Source organism: Antechinus flavipes, chromosome 1 (assembly GCF_016432865.1).
Source record: "Antechinus flavipes isolate AdamAnt ecotype Samford, QLD, Australia chromosome 1, AdamAnt_v2, whole genome shotgun sequence".
In the NCBI taxonomy this organism is placed as follows: Eukaryota; Metazoa; Chordata; class Mammalia; order Dasyuromorphia; family Dasyuridae; genus Antechinus; species Antechinus flavipes.
Window position 1 is genome coordinate 479,398,704 of NC_067398.1, and position 17,508 is coordinate 479,416,211.

Consider the following 17,508-nt stretch of genomic DNA (forward strand, 5'->3'; position numbering starts at 1 on the left):
TTTTCTGGGCTAAGTTCCCAGAACTTAGCCTCCTAGCCAGAGAAAAGGGGACTTCTGGGCAGCAGTAGCCTTGGGACTGAAACATAAATAAGCCTGAGTTTGAGAATTCAGAGATCTGGCCTTCCTTTAAAAAAAAGGAATTTCTTGAATAGTTCACCTTGTGGTGAGATATCTCACCTGAGCCTTCAGTGCTGGGAAAGCACAGCAGCCAGGGACAAAAAGTCATAATAGAGAGGAATAATTTGCCTGTAGTCAGTATTCTGCCATTACATTTTGACTTATTTAAAGACTGTGGTTCTGTTGCTTTGTGTAGCAGTTCAAATGTGATTTCCTTCTAAGGCAGGTCAAACCCTAAAAAATAAGACAGAAATGTACTTAAATGTCAAGGGTTGAAGGCACAGAATCAAAACAGGGTAGCACTGAGTCTTAGGGATCTAAGGTGCGGGAAAGCAGCATTCACTGGAAAGGGAACAGAATTGAATTGAATATTTAATTGCCATTCTGAGTCCTTTGTGTTTTCTGCACTGTTTATTAAGAGAATAAATGTTGTCTTGTACCTGGTGATAAATACAATATTATCCTGAGTGCTTGTATGGAATCAAGAGATTATTTTACTACATCTCTAGAGACCTATAGGAGTCTGCAATATTCCCAGACTGAACAATCTCTGGTAGGGGGCATAGTAAACCAAAGAGATTTTAGTAATATTTTGAGATTGTCCCCCAGGACTGAGCTCAGTCCATGTAAGAGTTATGGGATACAGATATAAAATCTGTTTTTGTGGTCACATTATTATAGAAATGAAAGACAAAAAAGCATGAAAATGTCATTATGAGAAAAAAGGCAATGCTTAGTAAACAGCAAATTCATGTAAGATAATTTAAATTTTCCCCCCAAAATGAAATTTTTCCCCAACAAATTGAAACATGAGTTTTCTTCTTTTTAAAAAAATATTGTAAACAAATTATATGTTATAACTACAAAAGTTTGGCTAGTTAAAACTGAACCTCAAACTAGATCACATCCTTGGCTCTTAATTGAGCATCCTCAGTGCTACACACCATAGTTTCTTTATTCACTGGTATATCTTTTGGGGGTTGCAGAGACTGGGCTGTGTGCCTCCAAACTTCTTTTCCTTAGTGATGGCAGCTCAATTAACTCAAACTCCATTTGTGCTTTCACTCTCATTCTTTTCCAAGGTACTTGGTACCCACTAATCACCCCAGCCCTAACACTGCCTGACTGTACCTTATTATTATCATTATAACTTCCTTCTCTTCTTTCTGGACAAATTCTCTCTTCTACATATGAAAAACTGGTCCTTGAAATGATAGAAAGCTTGGAAAAGGGTGGCATATCATGCATAGAGGCTGGAATCTTTAGAGGATTTGTGAAAGAAAAAGTTTGGGCAGGCTAACAGCTAATTAGGACCCAAAAGACTTACTTCATCAATGACCTAATCTGAATCTAGGATAATAAGAAGCCATGAAAGGCTGAGACATTAGTAAATGGTGTTGTCTTGTACACATTCCTGCCATTATTAAATGTTTGAGATCCTGCTGGGAATTTTCAAATGCAATTATAAATCTAAGTTGCTAATGAAGCAAGTCACCCATATCTTATGCTCCCAATAAGAAGACATCATTCTGGCATCAGTTTGAATAAATTTCTTTGATCCTCTTAGTTTTAAAACATAATTCAAAAAGCATTGATTGAGCATTTTCTGAGCACAAGGTGCTGTGCCAGATGCTGAGGCTACTGAGATAAAGAAAAATCAAAGCTGCTGAACTTGAGGAGATAAGGCAGATGGGCAGACAAAACAGTATAGAGAGGCAGGTAGAATGTGGTAAGGGCCAAGAGGAGCTAGACTCCTTGAAAACAATTTGAGGAGGCAGACATCACTTTTAGCTGAGGATATCAGCGAGGAGGTGTCATCTGAGCTAAGCCTTGAAGGAAGAAAAGGATTTCTTTTTGTAAAACGAGCTGGAATAGGACATGGCAAACCTCTCATATCTTTGCCAAGAAAATCCCAAATGGGGTCATGAAGAGTTGGACATGACTGAACAATAACAACAAATGTGTTGCATTTTATGCTGTCTTACAGGCATCCAAATATAATAATGAGACTTCAGTCCTTGTCCTCAGGAAGTTTATAATCTAATGGGGAGAGAAAACACATGTGGGAAAATGGTGGACAGGAAAGACATTTTGGGTCTGAAATAGAACAAACAAATACAGAGGGTTTCTTTCAGGGGAGGGGTGATGGTCTGTGAAAATGAAGAATCAAGGAAAAAAAAACACTAATAGCATAGCTTTCCTGTAATGTAGAGTGTGAGGAGAACAATGGGAAATAATGAAAGTTTCTATTATACTAGATAACATTTACATAGCATTTTAAGGTTTACAAAGAGCTTGATATATATTACCTCATTTGTTCCATAGTATCCCTCTGAGGCTGATATCACTATTATCTTCATTTTACACATTAAGAAACTAAAGGTAAAAGAGATTAAGTGTTTTTCCCAGGATCACACAGCTATTAAATATTTGAAGCAGGGTTTGAACTCAGGTCTTCCTGAGCTCATGAAAAAGGCTAGAAAAAAATTTTGTAGACATATGATAAAAGACTGTAAATTCCAGGATAAGGATTTGGAATTTAATGAGAGGTCACTGAAGAATTCTCAACAAGGAAATGATCATTTGACTGCTACATTGAGAAGATTGCTTTCAATTATATGAACAAGGCTAAAAGTGAATAGACCAGATGGAACTCTATCACAGTGAACTAGGGGTGACTATAGTATATGTAGGGAAAGAAGGAAAAAATTCAGAACATTCCATGCAAATAGAATCTGTAGTAATGACTGATTAGCTGGGGGGTGACAGAAGGGGTGACTGCAAATGTGTCTATCCCAGCTTAGTAAGTTGGTCACACATTAGAACAGTCTATCTTCACATCTCAACCAGCTTGCTGCCCAGGTTCCCCTCATTCACCTCCTACTCCTTCCCTCCCCCTTTACTCTTTTATGGCACACAGTTATTAAATTAATACCATTTAGACTTTTAGATAAGGGTTTTCAAGTTACTGCCTTATGGATCAATCACTATCCCTACGACTCCCCAGATAAAAAATTTCTTCTCTGGCCACCATTCCCCTATATATCTGTTCTTCCCCCTAAAAATTTAAACTGTCTGAGGGCAAGGATTAGAGACTCATTGTTTATATTTGAATGCCTGGAAGAAAAGTATAGTATCTAACACATTTGTTGTTGTTCAGTCAGTTTCAGTCATGTTCTAACTCTTCCTGACCCCATTTGGGATTATTTTGTCAAAGATCCTGAAATAGTTTTCCATTTCCCTTTCCAGCCCATTTTATACATGAGAAAATTGAGGAAAACAAATTAAGTGATTTGTCCAGGATGACATAACTACTAAGTGTCTGAGGCCAGATTTATACTCAGGAAGATGAATAAATCTTCCTCACTGCAGGTCTGGCGCTCTATGGTTTTTCATTCAGGAATTCATTTAATTGTTCCCTTTCTTTCTATGCCGGTTTTATTATTATTATTCTCCCTAGTTATCTTCTCCATATAACTTTGGATTATCAGAATTCCTGTGATTTCACCACATACACTCAAGTGTCCCATAAAAGTAAAATATAATTCAAATATACTGTTGTCTAATAAAATCATCCAAAAAAGGATTTTGTTTTTTGTTAGAGAAGACTATGTAAAAAATAACATTGAAAAGACAGCAAAAGTTGCTGTGTCTGACAGGAGTGGGTTGGGAAGTGGTGGGAAAGGTGGAGGGTCTGGATCAAAAATTTTATTGTGGTAAAGAACTTCCCAAAGGAGCCTCTTTCTACAAACGCAACTCATCAACTACTCTGTAATTTGGAGTTTTAGAGAGTTGCCTCGTGGTACTGAGATGTTAAGTGAGTCTTCCAGGAACATATACAGGGAATATGGCAGAGATTATACTACTTTTTTTTTTTTAAAAAAAATCCTAATCTATAATAGAGTTTTTCAAATTTTTGCAGAAGTAGAACTTTTCCCTTTAAAGGAAATTTTGGCAGAAACCTTGTAGTAAAATCTTCTAAAATTATTTATTTTAATGACTATCACCAAACCATGTAAGATTCATTTAAAAACACAACAATCAACATGGGATGCTTCATGGCTCCTTAGAGTAGTCTGAGAAATACAGTTTTATGTACTATCTATATCTGCTGACTTTCTTCTTAATATAGGATATCAAATTATATCCTTATTAAAACTTTATATTATTTTTTTCATCCAAATCCTCTTCTTTCTCTAGTTTCCCTATTTTTTAAGCCTATAGTTCTACTTCCAAAGAGGGTTTGGGTGAACCAAGGTTCACAACTTGATCATTTTAGACTCTTCCCACTCTCCCTCACCTCCCATAGTTGCTCACTTCTGTTGATTCTCCTCTATAATATATAATTATTACATGTAATAATATATATATTATAATATATAATCCTCTATAATCTTCTGTATCCCTTGAATTCCTCTTTTATGTGGCCATAAGCCTAGACTGGGACTTATCACCTCTTCCTGGACTACCACAGAGGTTAATTCAACTATCTGCAGTTTTTCCTCTCTCCAAACCATCCTCCCCACAAATGCCTAATGTTCCTAATGTTCCTAAAGCTAGGTTGGACCATTTAATTTGTAAACTACTTATAGCACAACACCTGGCACATAGCAGGTGTTTAATAGATGTGTATTTCTTTCTTTTCTTTGTGGTCATAAGATCCCTTAGAAAGACATTGATTCTAAGATCTTTGCCTATGGTTTCCTCTAAGAAAGGTTTTTGGCACTTTTATATTATGTTTCATGTGTTTTACAGATGACTCCAATGGGCCAACATGTAAGCTAAAAATGGATGTTCTAGATGGCACACTTCTACCATGACTTTGAGAATTCTGAAAAGCCCTCCTCAGCTACTTATTTTCAAATAGAAAATGTTTTTTTCTCTAGGGGATAAGTAACCAGACACAGTCGTTAGCAGTTTCACACAATTAGTTCATCTGATTAGTCATCCAGTCTCCTAGCAAGCCCTGGGGAACATGGGGCAAACACACAAGTTGATCTTCATGTCTGAGGAAAGATCTGATGCATGCAGTGTTTCTTGGAAAGATAGAGGTGGGTGAGACTCTATAGAGGATCTAGGGAGTATGTGGATACTTAAGAGGTAAGTGGCATTAAAAATCAGGGCAAGGGGTGGGACAAAGGGAAATCAATGGCAGCCTTTAAAATGACTCTGACAGACTCTATCATGCCAGACTTGTCCAAAATGCTGAGTCATATTTCAGTCTAAGATCCTAATCACTAAGTATGAGGCTAGAGCCAGGATCTGAATACAGATAACAGAACACAGGTATACAGAGATGAGGCCAATAGGAGTCACTGACTAGTAGGACAAGTTCTAATATCTTATGTATGTGGCAAAAAAGATTCACAGAATTCACAAAATCAATTTAAAAGCTGAAAAATAGCTTCCAATTTTTATGGAAGGTATTAACATTAAAAAGAGTAGTAAGATAATTTCAATTATCAGAATGATTATATTACTTGCCATCTTGTTAACCCCTGTTTATGCTTTTCTCCCTTTCTGCTAACCGCTTCCTCTTTATGGGGGAGTTTACCCCGTTCACATTTATGGTTAAAATGACCAATTCTGTATTACTTGCCATATCAGAATGCTTATAATATTGAATTGAAGAACAATTTTAGAATTAATATACTGTCATCTATACAAAATCAGCATCAAATAACTTGTGTCCAATATTGTAGATAATATATGTGGTTAGATTAGGAATATATTTATGTGTAGATTATCTACAGCAAATTCCACAAATGAGGCTGAAAGTTTTCTCTTCAACATACTGTATCCATACGTAATCAGGATCAAATAATTTGTGTTCAGTATTGTAGATAATATTTACAGCAAATTCAACAAATGAAGCTGAAAGTTCTCCCTTCAATATTGTGTCCATACATATTCAGCATCAAATAATGTGTCCAGTATTATAGATAGTATCTATGGATAGGCTGAGTATATATGGGTAGATTATCTACAGCAAATGCAAAAAATGAGGCTGAAAGTTCTCCCTTCTATCTAATATACTTCTGAGCCACCTGCCTCTACTGCCAGCTATTATGGCTTCTGTTCAAAGAAGGCAAATTAACTTTGCCATTATCTCAAACCAAATATAAATAGGAAAATAAATCAAGCAGCTAAGAAAAAAAAATCTCACTACATAGTACATTCTATATCCAGATGATAGTTGATTATCTTAACCATCTCTCCATTCATATATATGTAAATGTAACGATGTTAATTGTGGCACTAACAATTATAATGAAACTAAGAGTAAAGAAACTCTAGATCAGAGCTTGTAGTCCTAGAGTTTCATTACTTGGTTTCAGAGCAAGAGATGATGAGTAGGAGGTCTAAATTTAGATCGTTTGGACGGATTTCATCTCTAACCTGTCCTCCTGACATCATTGTAAGTGCAGAGCACTGAGGACATTGTATTACACTGGGATCAACTTATTTAACAAGGACACAGCCAAAAATGGTAACGAGAAACAGCAGGCTGTACCCATGAGCAGCAAGGAGCACAGGTAACTTCATACTCTCCGTGAGGGCAACAAGTTGCTATAAATTCTCTCTTCTCTTCCTCTTCCTCCAATGGCCTTTTCCCTTTTATCACAACCTCCTATTTAAGGGCTATCTGGTCCTTCATCCACAGCATAAATATCCAAATTCAAAAGCACTGCCAGGAGCAGAAAATATCACACATGAATCAAATCAAATAATGAACCAAAAAGCATGCCACATGTGAACATGAAGAAGCACTGAGAGGAAGTATATATTGTTATTATTTTAAGAATTCAGAATGGTTATCTTAGGAAGTGTTACATTTAGGATTTGAACCCAGGTTTCCTCACTTTATCTATCACTTTACCACGACAAAATGCCTCTCAATGAAAATGTGAGTTAGTTAGGAAATATGAACACTGAAAATAAAAGTAAACAACTATTAAGTGGAACTGTTAAGGAAGCCTTAAGTATCATTAGGACAAATCAATCAGGAGGGAAGACTCTATACTCTAAAAGGAGCAACCATACCCCCAAATTATGAGTCCAGAAAAACATGAAAATAGCTAAATTATATTTTATTATAATGAAAAACCATAGAAAATAATGTTACAATAGAAAGAAGAAACTTTTAAAATTTGTTCTAATTTAATTTATAACTTTAATTGTTTAAATGTATCTTGAAAACTCCTTAAATTTGAGAATAAGCTATCCTTTAGGATTCCTTTAATATCTATATCTATGCTTACCTGTTGGACCCAAGCTGGAAAATTTTCTGGGCTTACAATAATGGTTTCTGCAAATTTTCAAGAATTTTGGAGCTTGATGAAATTGATCCCTTATAACATTTTTCTTTTTAAGAGCAGGGATGCTGATTTACAAAGGAAACTGATTCTTAGAAACACTTTTTTCCTGTGGAGTCAAAGAAAGTGTTTATGAAGATCTAAGGAAAATTTGTGGAGAAAACAAAGAAAAATGACAAGAAGAAACTTTTTTCTTTGCATGTGATTTTACAGAGAGAACTTATGAGGAGTGAATCTAAAGAGAGAATATGCATGTATAGTATGAGAGTGTAAGAGAAACTGAAGTTACTGTTCTTTTATCACATCTAGAGAAAATAGAACAGAAAGAATGAAGAAGAGTTTTACTAAGAAATTTTATTGATATCTTGATTGAATTAAGTGGTGTGGGGCTGTGTTCATAAAGATGTTATCGGTTACCGTGAGAGCAACTCTTTCTGTGATTAATCTCACAGCTAAAATAATTTATTGTAAATATCTATGACTTCTTAAGGATTGAATTAGTTGTTCATAAATGAAGTAACTTCAATGTTCCTCAGATCCTCTGGGAATTAATTATAATTAATATAAGAAAAATGAAAATAAATTAGCATTAGGAAAGGAAATATTTCCTTTTAGGGATAGGAAAAGAGACCTTAATTCTTCTGGTATTAGTGAACATCCTCTACCAATGCTTTTTCTACAATATGCTTAATAGTCTTACAGAACTGCCTAAAGCAGTAAGAGTAGCACAGCAAGGATATGTAACAAGTGAGCCTTGAACTTATGTCTTCCTGATTCTGAGACCAGTTTTCTAACAACCACAGTGAAATGCTTCCCATTGCCTTCTTCCATTTGTTTTTTAAATACTGAACTAGGGTGAAAAATCAAGCCGATTAATTGAAGAAAAAGGTTGAACTTTCATTAATCATTAGAAAATATACAAACTTAAATCAGATTACTTTAGAGTTTGAGATAATATGATTAAATTTGGGAATGAATCAAGGAAAAGGTTAAGGGATAGTCTATAAGTGAAGTTGGCAGAGACCTTTTATAAGCCTTAGTATGTTTTGATAAAGATATATTGTTGGCACTGCTCTTACACTTATTAATTGAGATAGGTTTTTTGTTCTCAAATGGAATGAAGACTGAGAGAAAAGGACAAAGGAGAAAAAAAGATTATCTTTAGAAAAAAGTAATTCACAAAATTTAGGTTAACTTTTGTTCTTCATATTAAAAAAACAGAACAACATAATTGTTTTCATTATCCTCTTCTTTCTTCATTAGGATATTTAAATTATTCCTATGACAATCACTGAATTTGAAAGGACCTCACTGGCTATCTATTCCAATCCATAATAGAAAGGAATTCCCATTATAATTTGCTCAACAAGTGAGCATCCAATATCTGAAGTGCTCCAAAGAACGAGAACCCATCATCTCTTGAATCCATTTCACTTCTGGACAATTCTACATTTTGGGAGGTTTTTTTGGTTTGTTTCCCTCCTAACAGCAAGTTTAAATTAGCCTTTTTGTAATTTCCTCTCTTTGCTCTTTTTTTTTTTTTTTTGGTCCTTTGGGGACAAACAGAAAATGCTGAATCTTTCTTTAATAACTTAAAGACAGCTATCATGTCCCCTTGTCTTCCCTTTGCATGGCCCAAAGCCTTAATTTCTTAAACTAATCCACAACAGACTCAATTTGGGTTGTATTTCTCTGGAGTACAATATAAGAAATCAACAAATAGAAGGACAATCATATCTCCCATCTATGACTTAATTTTTCAAGGTTTAACTCAAGTGCAACTTCCTGCATGAAGTATCCACAATACTTGCTTCTCCCTCAAATCTTCATTGAAAAGAAAACTCCCTCCACTTTAAATGTCTTACAATATTTTGCTAGGAAAGAGGGCAAAAACTTACTATTATACTTTTTCTTGTAGCATAATTATTTTTGTGCTGCCTTCTTTCCACCCCCAGACACCTGTTTGCAATCCAGATCACCCTCAAGAACCAGACTGTGCTTGTTTTTATATCTCCCATACCTAGTACGCCTTTTCATCAAATAAGTGCTTAGTAAATGTTTATTAAAATAATTTTAGTGATATGAATTGATAAACATATTCCAAATATTTTGTACAAGTATTTAATCAGAATAGTGACATGTTCTTCAAGCTGAACCAATCTGAAATTATGTGTAGGAACAATTCATGGAAAACATAAAAATATGAACCACTTTCAAAACCAGCATCAGATTGCGCAAGAAGCACTTGGATAATTTGTTGCATTTAATATTCATTTTGTAGATAGCATCTCTATAAATGCCTCACAACCTGGGTTTTAGGTTTGCTGCTTCTTGTTTTGCCTTTCAGTCTGTTTGTGTTAAGAAAGAAAAGCAAACTTAATATGCAAATGATTTCATGTCCCAGATTTAATGTTCAAAGAAAAAATCTCGTAAGTTTACACTCTTGCACTTTAATATCAGGTGAAAATACTGAGTCAATTTCATTGTTTTACAAGTTATTATCTATTTCCAAGTGTTATCTACCTTCCCATGTCAACCTTCCTTCCATTAAGAAGCTTGTGTGTATGTGTGCAGCAACAGTTGAGAGAAAGAAATATGGCATTGCACGGAAATTAAATAAGTGAGACGCTGTATTTTAGCTTTTTATGTGCTAAAAAACTAAGGTTAACTTTATTATTAGCTAGAGAGGTCTCCTAGCAATAGAGGAAAGGGGTGTGTGTGTGTGAAATTAAAAAGAATCCTTCTAGGATTCAAACATAGAAACCAGGATAATAAGTAACTTTGTAGAAAAATGAAGATATCAATTTGCAATATCCAAATCAAAACAAATCTTAAATTCAGTTTTTTTTTGGCAGTAGTAAAGTACTGGATATGAAAAGGAACATTATTTATAAGAAACTGAAATAATTCAAATGTAATTGAAAAACCACTTAATAATAGAGTATTAAATGGTATGCTAGACAGAACAGATACAAGTTTAGTCTGCATAGCTCACTATTTTCTTGCACAGTATATTGATAAGGGGACATGGCACACAGATAGAGTAGTTATTTATATTTTCAGCTAAATGCATCATGGAGTTAGAAAACAAAGGGCTCTGTGAGGTCAGAGGGGTAGGCAGGAGGAGGGGGCTGAGTTACCTGAAGTAAGAATGGAACAAACTTGGGAGATGAAGGAAAAAGGAAAAGAGAGAGGCAATATAATGTAGTGGAAAGACTAGCCTTGAAGTTGGAGGAGCAGAGTTTGACTTCTTCATGTTTCTTTACTAGTGTGACCTTGGGCAAATGGCTTAGACCTCAGTCTCTTCATCTGTAAAGTAAGTGAGTTCAGCTAAAGAGCTCCAAGATCTTTTCTGGTTGTAGGTCTTTATAGCCAGGGAATAAACACACCCAAAATCACAAAAACAATCTCTCTCTCTCTTACACACATACACACACACACACACACACACACACACACACACACCAAAATCAGTCTCTTTGAGTCAGTTTCCCTCTGTCTCTGTCTGTCTCTCCTTCCCTGACTCCAAAGAAAATCATCCACACTATGTATGACATTATAGTCTCTTACCACCAATCAATCAAAAAGAGCATTCATTAAGCACCCACTGCGTCAGAACTAGCATTTACTAAGCACTTATGTGCTAGACACTGTGTTAAACTATGTGCTAGGCCTTGTAACAGGCACAGTATATACAAAGACAAAAAACACAGTCATTGGCCACAAGAAGTACGGAAGAATAATTTGTGTTTGTATATATGTATGTATGTATATATTTGTTGTTGTTGTTCAATCATTTCAGTCACGTCCTATTCTTTGTAACCCCATTTGGGGTTTTCTTGGCAGAGATATTGGAATGGTTTGCCATTTCTTTCTCCAGCTCAATTTACAGATGGGAAAATTGAGGCAAACAGTTAAGTGACTTGCCCAGGGTCACACAGCTAGCAAGTGTCTGAGGACATATTTGAATTCAGATCTTCCTGACTCCAAGATCTAGTGCTTTATCCACTGTACCACTTAGTTGCCCCTATGTTTGTGTGTGTGTGTGTGTGTGTGTGTGTGTGTGTACACACACACACACACACACACACACACACACACACACACACACTAAAAATAAATACAAGGCAATTTAAAGAAGAGACCATAGGAGCTGGTGGGATTTGGGGGAATGTCATAAAAGGTTTAATATGATGTTTAAGTTAAGACTTGAAGGAAATCAGGGATTCTAAGAAGTAGATATTAGCAGTGGAGAACATCAAAGTAAAGGAATGGAGATGGAAAAATGTGATATGAGGAATAATGAGAAAGTGAAATGGACAAAGTTAACGTGTGATAAGTCAAGAAAGGTAGGCTGAGGTCAGGTTGTGAAGGGCTTTAAATTCCAAAAGGGATGATATATTTGGAACCCAATGAGATTTAAGTGAATGATATGAACAGATCTGAAATTTAGGAAAATAATTTGTAGGAATCCTAATACAATGATGCTTGAAACCTGGTGGACAGATAATCCTAAAACCTGTACTGTACCATCCAATATGAAGGCGCTTGTCACTGGAACAGCCAGAAGAATATTTGTAAATGAATGTAATGGAATATTATTGTTCTATATGAAATGATGAGCAGGCTGATTTCAGGAAAGTCAGGAAAGACATCAACTGATGCTGACTGAAATGAGTAGAACCAAAACAAGTGATAGGCTTGGCTCTTTTCAATAATAAGGTGATTCAAGGCAGTTCTAATAAACTTGTGATGGAAAGAGCCTTCCACATCCAGAGAGAGAATGAAGACTGAATGTGCATAATAACAGCATTTTTACTTTTTTGTTGTTAATTTGCTTGACTTTTCCCCTTTTTAAATGATTTTTCTAACATAGTATGACAAATGTGGAAATATATTTAGAGAATTGCCCATGTTCAACCTATATTGTATTACTTTTTTCTAGAGACTGGGGGAGGGAGATACAAAATGAGAAATATTTGGAGAACAAGGTTTTTGCAAGGGTGAATATTGAAAACTATTTTTGCGTGTATTTTGAAAAATAACAAGCTATTATCATTAAAAAAAAGAAAATTTTCAAAATTGATAAATAAAAGTAAACATTCACATCTATAGATGTAAGTATACCTAATGATATAAAGAAAAAAAAAGATTAGATGAGGTATAGTATAAGATAAATTTTAATTATGTGAAAATATATAGAATTTTTTTGTTATTCAATTGGCCTCATTTGAGGACATCTTGGCAAAGATACTGGAGTTGTTTGTCATTTCCTTCTCCAGCTTATTTTACAGATGAGGAAACTGAGGCAAATAGGATTAAATAAATGTCTTGCTCAGTATCACATAACTAATAAGTGTCTGAAGCTGTATTTGAACTCAGAAAAATGAGCCTTCCTTACTCCAAATTCAGCACTCTAATACCTACTGTACCACTTTGCTGACCTATGGTAGTTAGAATACAAATCTAGAATTTTCTCCTAATAGAATTTTTCTTATTCTTTTTAATATGACCTCTTGAAACAAGTTCCTTTAAACTGGAGAAAAAGACAATAAAAAAAAAAACTTGAACATTTTCTTCAGCTGAATATTCAAATTGGCTAGATTCCACTTCATTTTTATTAATGTATTTAGATCAATGACATAGTCCTATTTTCCATTTATGACTTTTGGTCTAGAATTCAGAGGCAGAGAGATCCCAGTGAAGAAATCTGAATTCATGGAAGACAATATATTTTGCTTTCCCAGGGAATGACCTTTATTTCTTTGATAAAGTTAAATCTAGTTTTCAAAAATGGTTCAACTTTAAGATCTTACCCAGCTTTCTGTAACCTGCTTCTGCTATATCAGTAACATTTCTTTTTAATTATAGATTTTTGTCTTCTATAATGTATATACTGGATAATTTCACTCTCTATAATTTTCTTTCAAATATCTTTTTTCATAATGTTCTTCAGTTGTAGACTAGTTTTTCTATTTCCTCTTTATTAATTCTAGTGTCCACTCATGTTTTTGTTTTTTGATACCAAATAGTACAGAGTATATGAAATTATACTTTGACTGATCCAATAAACATTTAAGCAGTATTTTAGGGACACTTTCTTACCTGAACAAAGCTGTTCCACTTTTGTGTAGTTTAAAGATACTATGTCATTCACCCATGCAATGATGTCATGTCTGCTCATAGTCTCTTGGGTTATCGAGGTAGAATACACATTGACCGCCATTCCCCAACTGGAAAAAAAATACATATATTTACTCTAAAATTAATAATAATAATAGAATTCTATAAATAAACCACTGACATTGGAGCAGCCTTTCAGACAGAACTCTTGTTTATAATCATCCAGATAAAACAGTGACAGAAAAATTTTAAATTTAAATTTTTTTTAAACATTGCCAACATATCTTATACTAACAATCTCCAAACTATATGGAATGAAAAGCTTTCAAAACACAGTTGCCTTAAGGGAGTTGTCAACATTATGTGGGAAAGGAATGAGGCATAAATCATCCCTGTTGTCAGGTATTCTATTGGAGCTGTCCCAAAGATGCTTTTGATGAGTCTAAAGAAGATGAGGTTTATATTCCAATAATTGTATCCAATTACAAAAAAATCAATTATTTTATCCACTTACAGAACAAATATAATATTACAAAGCAGCAATTTGGTTACTTTCAGACCATTTCAAGCACCATCTAAAAAGATGAATATAATAAGGTAACAGTGATAATAATAACCATCAAGCCTATGAAAAAAGTAAGATCCAAGAAAACAAACAAAAAGTCCTCCTGGCCTTTATGAGTGATACCTATATAAATTCTATCAATGTTATGTCAAATGCATTAAAAAAATCATAAAAATTATTTGTTAAGTCATGAGGATTTTTACATAAAAGCAGGGATTTACTATAGTGATACAAGCTCTAATAATTATTATAGAAATTAGAGAAAAGTCATTCTTAAGGAGCTCAGATACTGATCAATGAAGATTTTGTACACAATGGTAGAAACTATACAATATATTATTATAGGTTGCAAAATTTAGCATATGCTAAAGACATTTTTTCAAGTGCCCAGAATTTTACATCAGAAGCTTGAGATCCTTCTTAAATTAAAAGATAACAGATTCCCAAAATACAAATATAAACCCCTAAATATCTTTGAGAATTCAGTAAATAAAGCTATTCTGGAAATGAAGTATCATTACAGATAGAATTAATGCCTAGAAATACGATCTATAAAATCTTATAAAACACATTTTTTATGTTACCAGACTCAACCTTTGAATGATACTGTCCTTTCATTAATTTTTAAAGATCAGGTTCATTGACAGTCATCTAATTTCTTTCAGCATCAGAATGGCCTTTTAAATCTTGAGTAATCATCATAACATACCAATAACAATAATAAGTACAATAATAGCAATTAAATAATAAATAAAACATGTAAATGGGACTTTAGAGGGCTATGAACTTTAGTTATAGTCTATCTCTAAATGCTCAGATTAGTTCATCTTAATTAGTAGAATTTTGACATCATTTCAGTTAAATTAATATTTTAAATTCTCAATAATAACCTACTTATATAGGACTTTACAAACAATAAATTTGCTTTTATAAGTATTTTATCATATCATTTATAATTACACCCATGGAAATGGGACCACTGATGGTAGCAACCAGGAAATGAAAGGATAGGAAACCTGGTTGCTCTAATCCTGCAAGTAGAGACCCATGAGATGTAGAGAAGGCATGGAGAAGGGCCAGGAATGGTATTACCCTTAGAGATGCTTGCATTCTGTAAAGCCCTCACTGATCTGATCTAGTTATGGCTCTAAAGAGCAGCTAGATGGTACAATAGAGAGTATACTACACTGGGAGCCAGAGAGATTCATCTTGAGTTCTTTGGAAATCTGACCTCAGACACTTACTAGATATGTGGCCCTCAGACAAATTAGTTAACCCTGTTTGTCTCAGTTTCCTCATCTGTCAAAAAAGTTGGAGAAGAAAATGGCAAACCACTCAAGGACCTTTGCTAAGAAAACCTCAAATGGGGTCATGAAGAGATTGGAAAAATCAATTGAATAAAATATGGCTCTGTACAGTACCTCATTCAATAATCTCCATCCACTGTCCCATTACCTCTGGCTGCCTCGATACTTCTGGTCATCTATCAGTTGTTTTCTCCACTCACTAACATATTTGCTTATGACATAACTTCTTGGGAGGAAACATGGTAAAAAGGAGGAAAATTTTTTTTGTTTTAGTAAAAGAACCCTAGACTAAATAACTATAATAATCTACTGTTTGACTAACTTAAAGACCCCAGCTTTTGGAATAAGAATTCACTATTTGACAAAAACTGCTGGGAAAATTGGAAATTTGCATGGCAGAAACTAGACAATGACCCATACTTAACACTGTACACCAAGATAAGGTCAAAATGGGTTCATGATCTAGGCATAAAGAATGAGATTATAAATAAATTAGGAGAACACAGGATAGTTTATCTCTTAGACCTGTGGAGGAGGAAGGAATTTGTGACCAAAGAAGAACTAGAGATCATTACTGATCACAAAATAGAAAATTTTGATTATATCAAATTAAAAAGTTTCTGTACAAAACTATTGCAGACAAGATTAGAAGGGAAGCAATAAACCGGGAAAACATTTTTACAGTCAAAGATTCTGATAAAAGCCTCATTTCCAATATATATATATATAATTTATAAGAAATAAAGCCATTCTCCAATTGATAAATGGTCAAAGAATATGAACAGACAATTCTCAGACAAAGAAACTGAAACTATTTCTAGCCATATGAAAAGATGCTCCAAGTCATTATTAATCAGATAAATACAAATTAAGACAACTCTGAGATACCACTACACACCTGTCATATTGGCTAGAATGACAGGGAAAGATAATGCGGAATGTTGAAGGGGATGTGGGAAAACTGGGACACTGACACATTGTTGGTGGAATTGTGAACACATCCAGCCATTCTGGAGAGCAATTTGGAACTATGCTCAAAGTTATCAAACTGTGCATACCCTTTGATCCAGCAGTGTTACTACTGGGTTTATACCCCAAAGAGATATTAAAGAAGGGAAAGGGACCCGCATGTGTAAAAATGTTTGTGGCAGCCCTGTTTGTACTGGCTAGAAACTGCAACTTGAATGGATGCCCATCAATTGGAGAATGGTTGGGTAAATTGTGGTATATGAATGTTATGGAATATTATTGGTTCTGTAAGAAATGAATAGCAGGATAATTTCAGACAGGCCTGGAGAGACCTACATTTCTGATGGACGTGGCTCTCTTCAACAATGAGATGAACCAAATCAGTTCCATTTGTTCAGTAATGAAGAGAACCAGCTACACCCAGCGAAAGAACTGTGGGAAATGAGTGCAACCACAACATAGCATTTCCAATCCCTGTTTTTGTCTGCTTGCATTTTTGATTTCCTTCTCAGATTATTTTTACCTTATTTCTAAGTCCAATTTTTCTTGTGCAGCAAAATAACTATATGGATATGTATACATATATCATGTTTAATATATACTTTAACATATTTAACATGTATTGGTCTACTATACTTTAACATATTTAACATGTATTGGTCTACCGATATCTAGGGGAGGGGAAGGAGGAAGGAAGGGAAAAGTTGGAACAGAAGGTTTTGCAAGGGTCAATGATAAAAAATTACCCATGCATATATCTTGTAAATAAAAAGCTGTAATAAAAAATTCAAAAAAAAACCCAATCCACATATAACACTTCCCCCCCCCCCCAAAAAAAAAAAAAAGAACTCTAGACTAAATTTATCTGTAAGGTCCCTTTTAATTTTTAGTCTCAGGTGCTATAAACTACTCCTATGTTCTCTTTGTGTGTTTTTTCCCAATTTGTGGTATATGTCCCAATTCAGAGTTTTATGGTAAAGTAAACCCCTTTCCTATCAGTACATGTTCCTTCCTACTTTTTATTCTCCTGGAAGAAGGGAGTGAAGAAGGAAAAAGGAAGCAAGATCTCTTTATACTGCCACTGGCTTTCCCACCAATATTTGCTACAAAT

At 34.4% G+C, this 17,508-nt stretch overlaps 1 protein-coding gene across 2 annotated transcripts in view; it reads right to left on the reverse strand.

Annotated features, from left to right (window-relative positions):
• MAPRE2 (microtubule associated protein RP/EB family member 2) overlaps window positions 1-17,508 on the reverse strand; it is a 193,420-nt gene that overhangs the window by 58,403 nt on the left and 117,509 nt on the right. For both annotated transcript variants that reach the window (XM_051970232.1, XM_051970231.1), the window contains one exon: window positions 13,539-13,666. In XM_051970232.1, coding sequence (XP_051826192.1) covers window positions 13,539-13,659 — 121 coding nt within the window. In that variant the 5' untranslated portion in view covers window positions 13,660-13,666. The remainder of the gene's footprint in view (window positions 1-13,538; window positions 13,667-17,508) is intronic.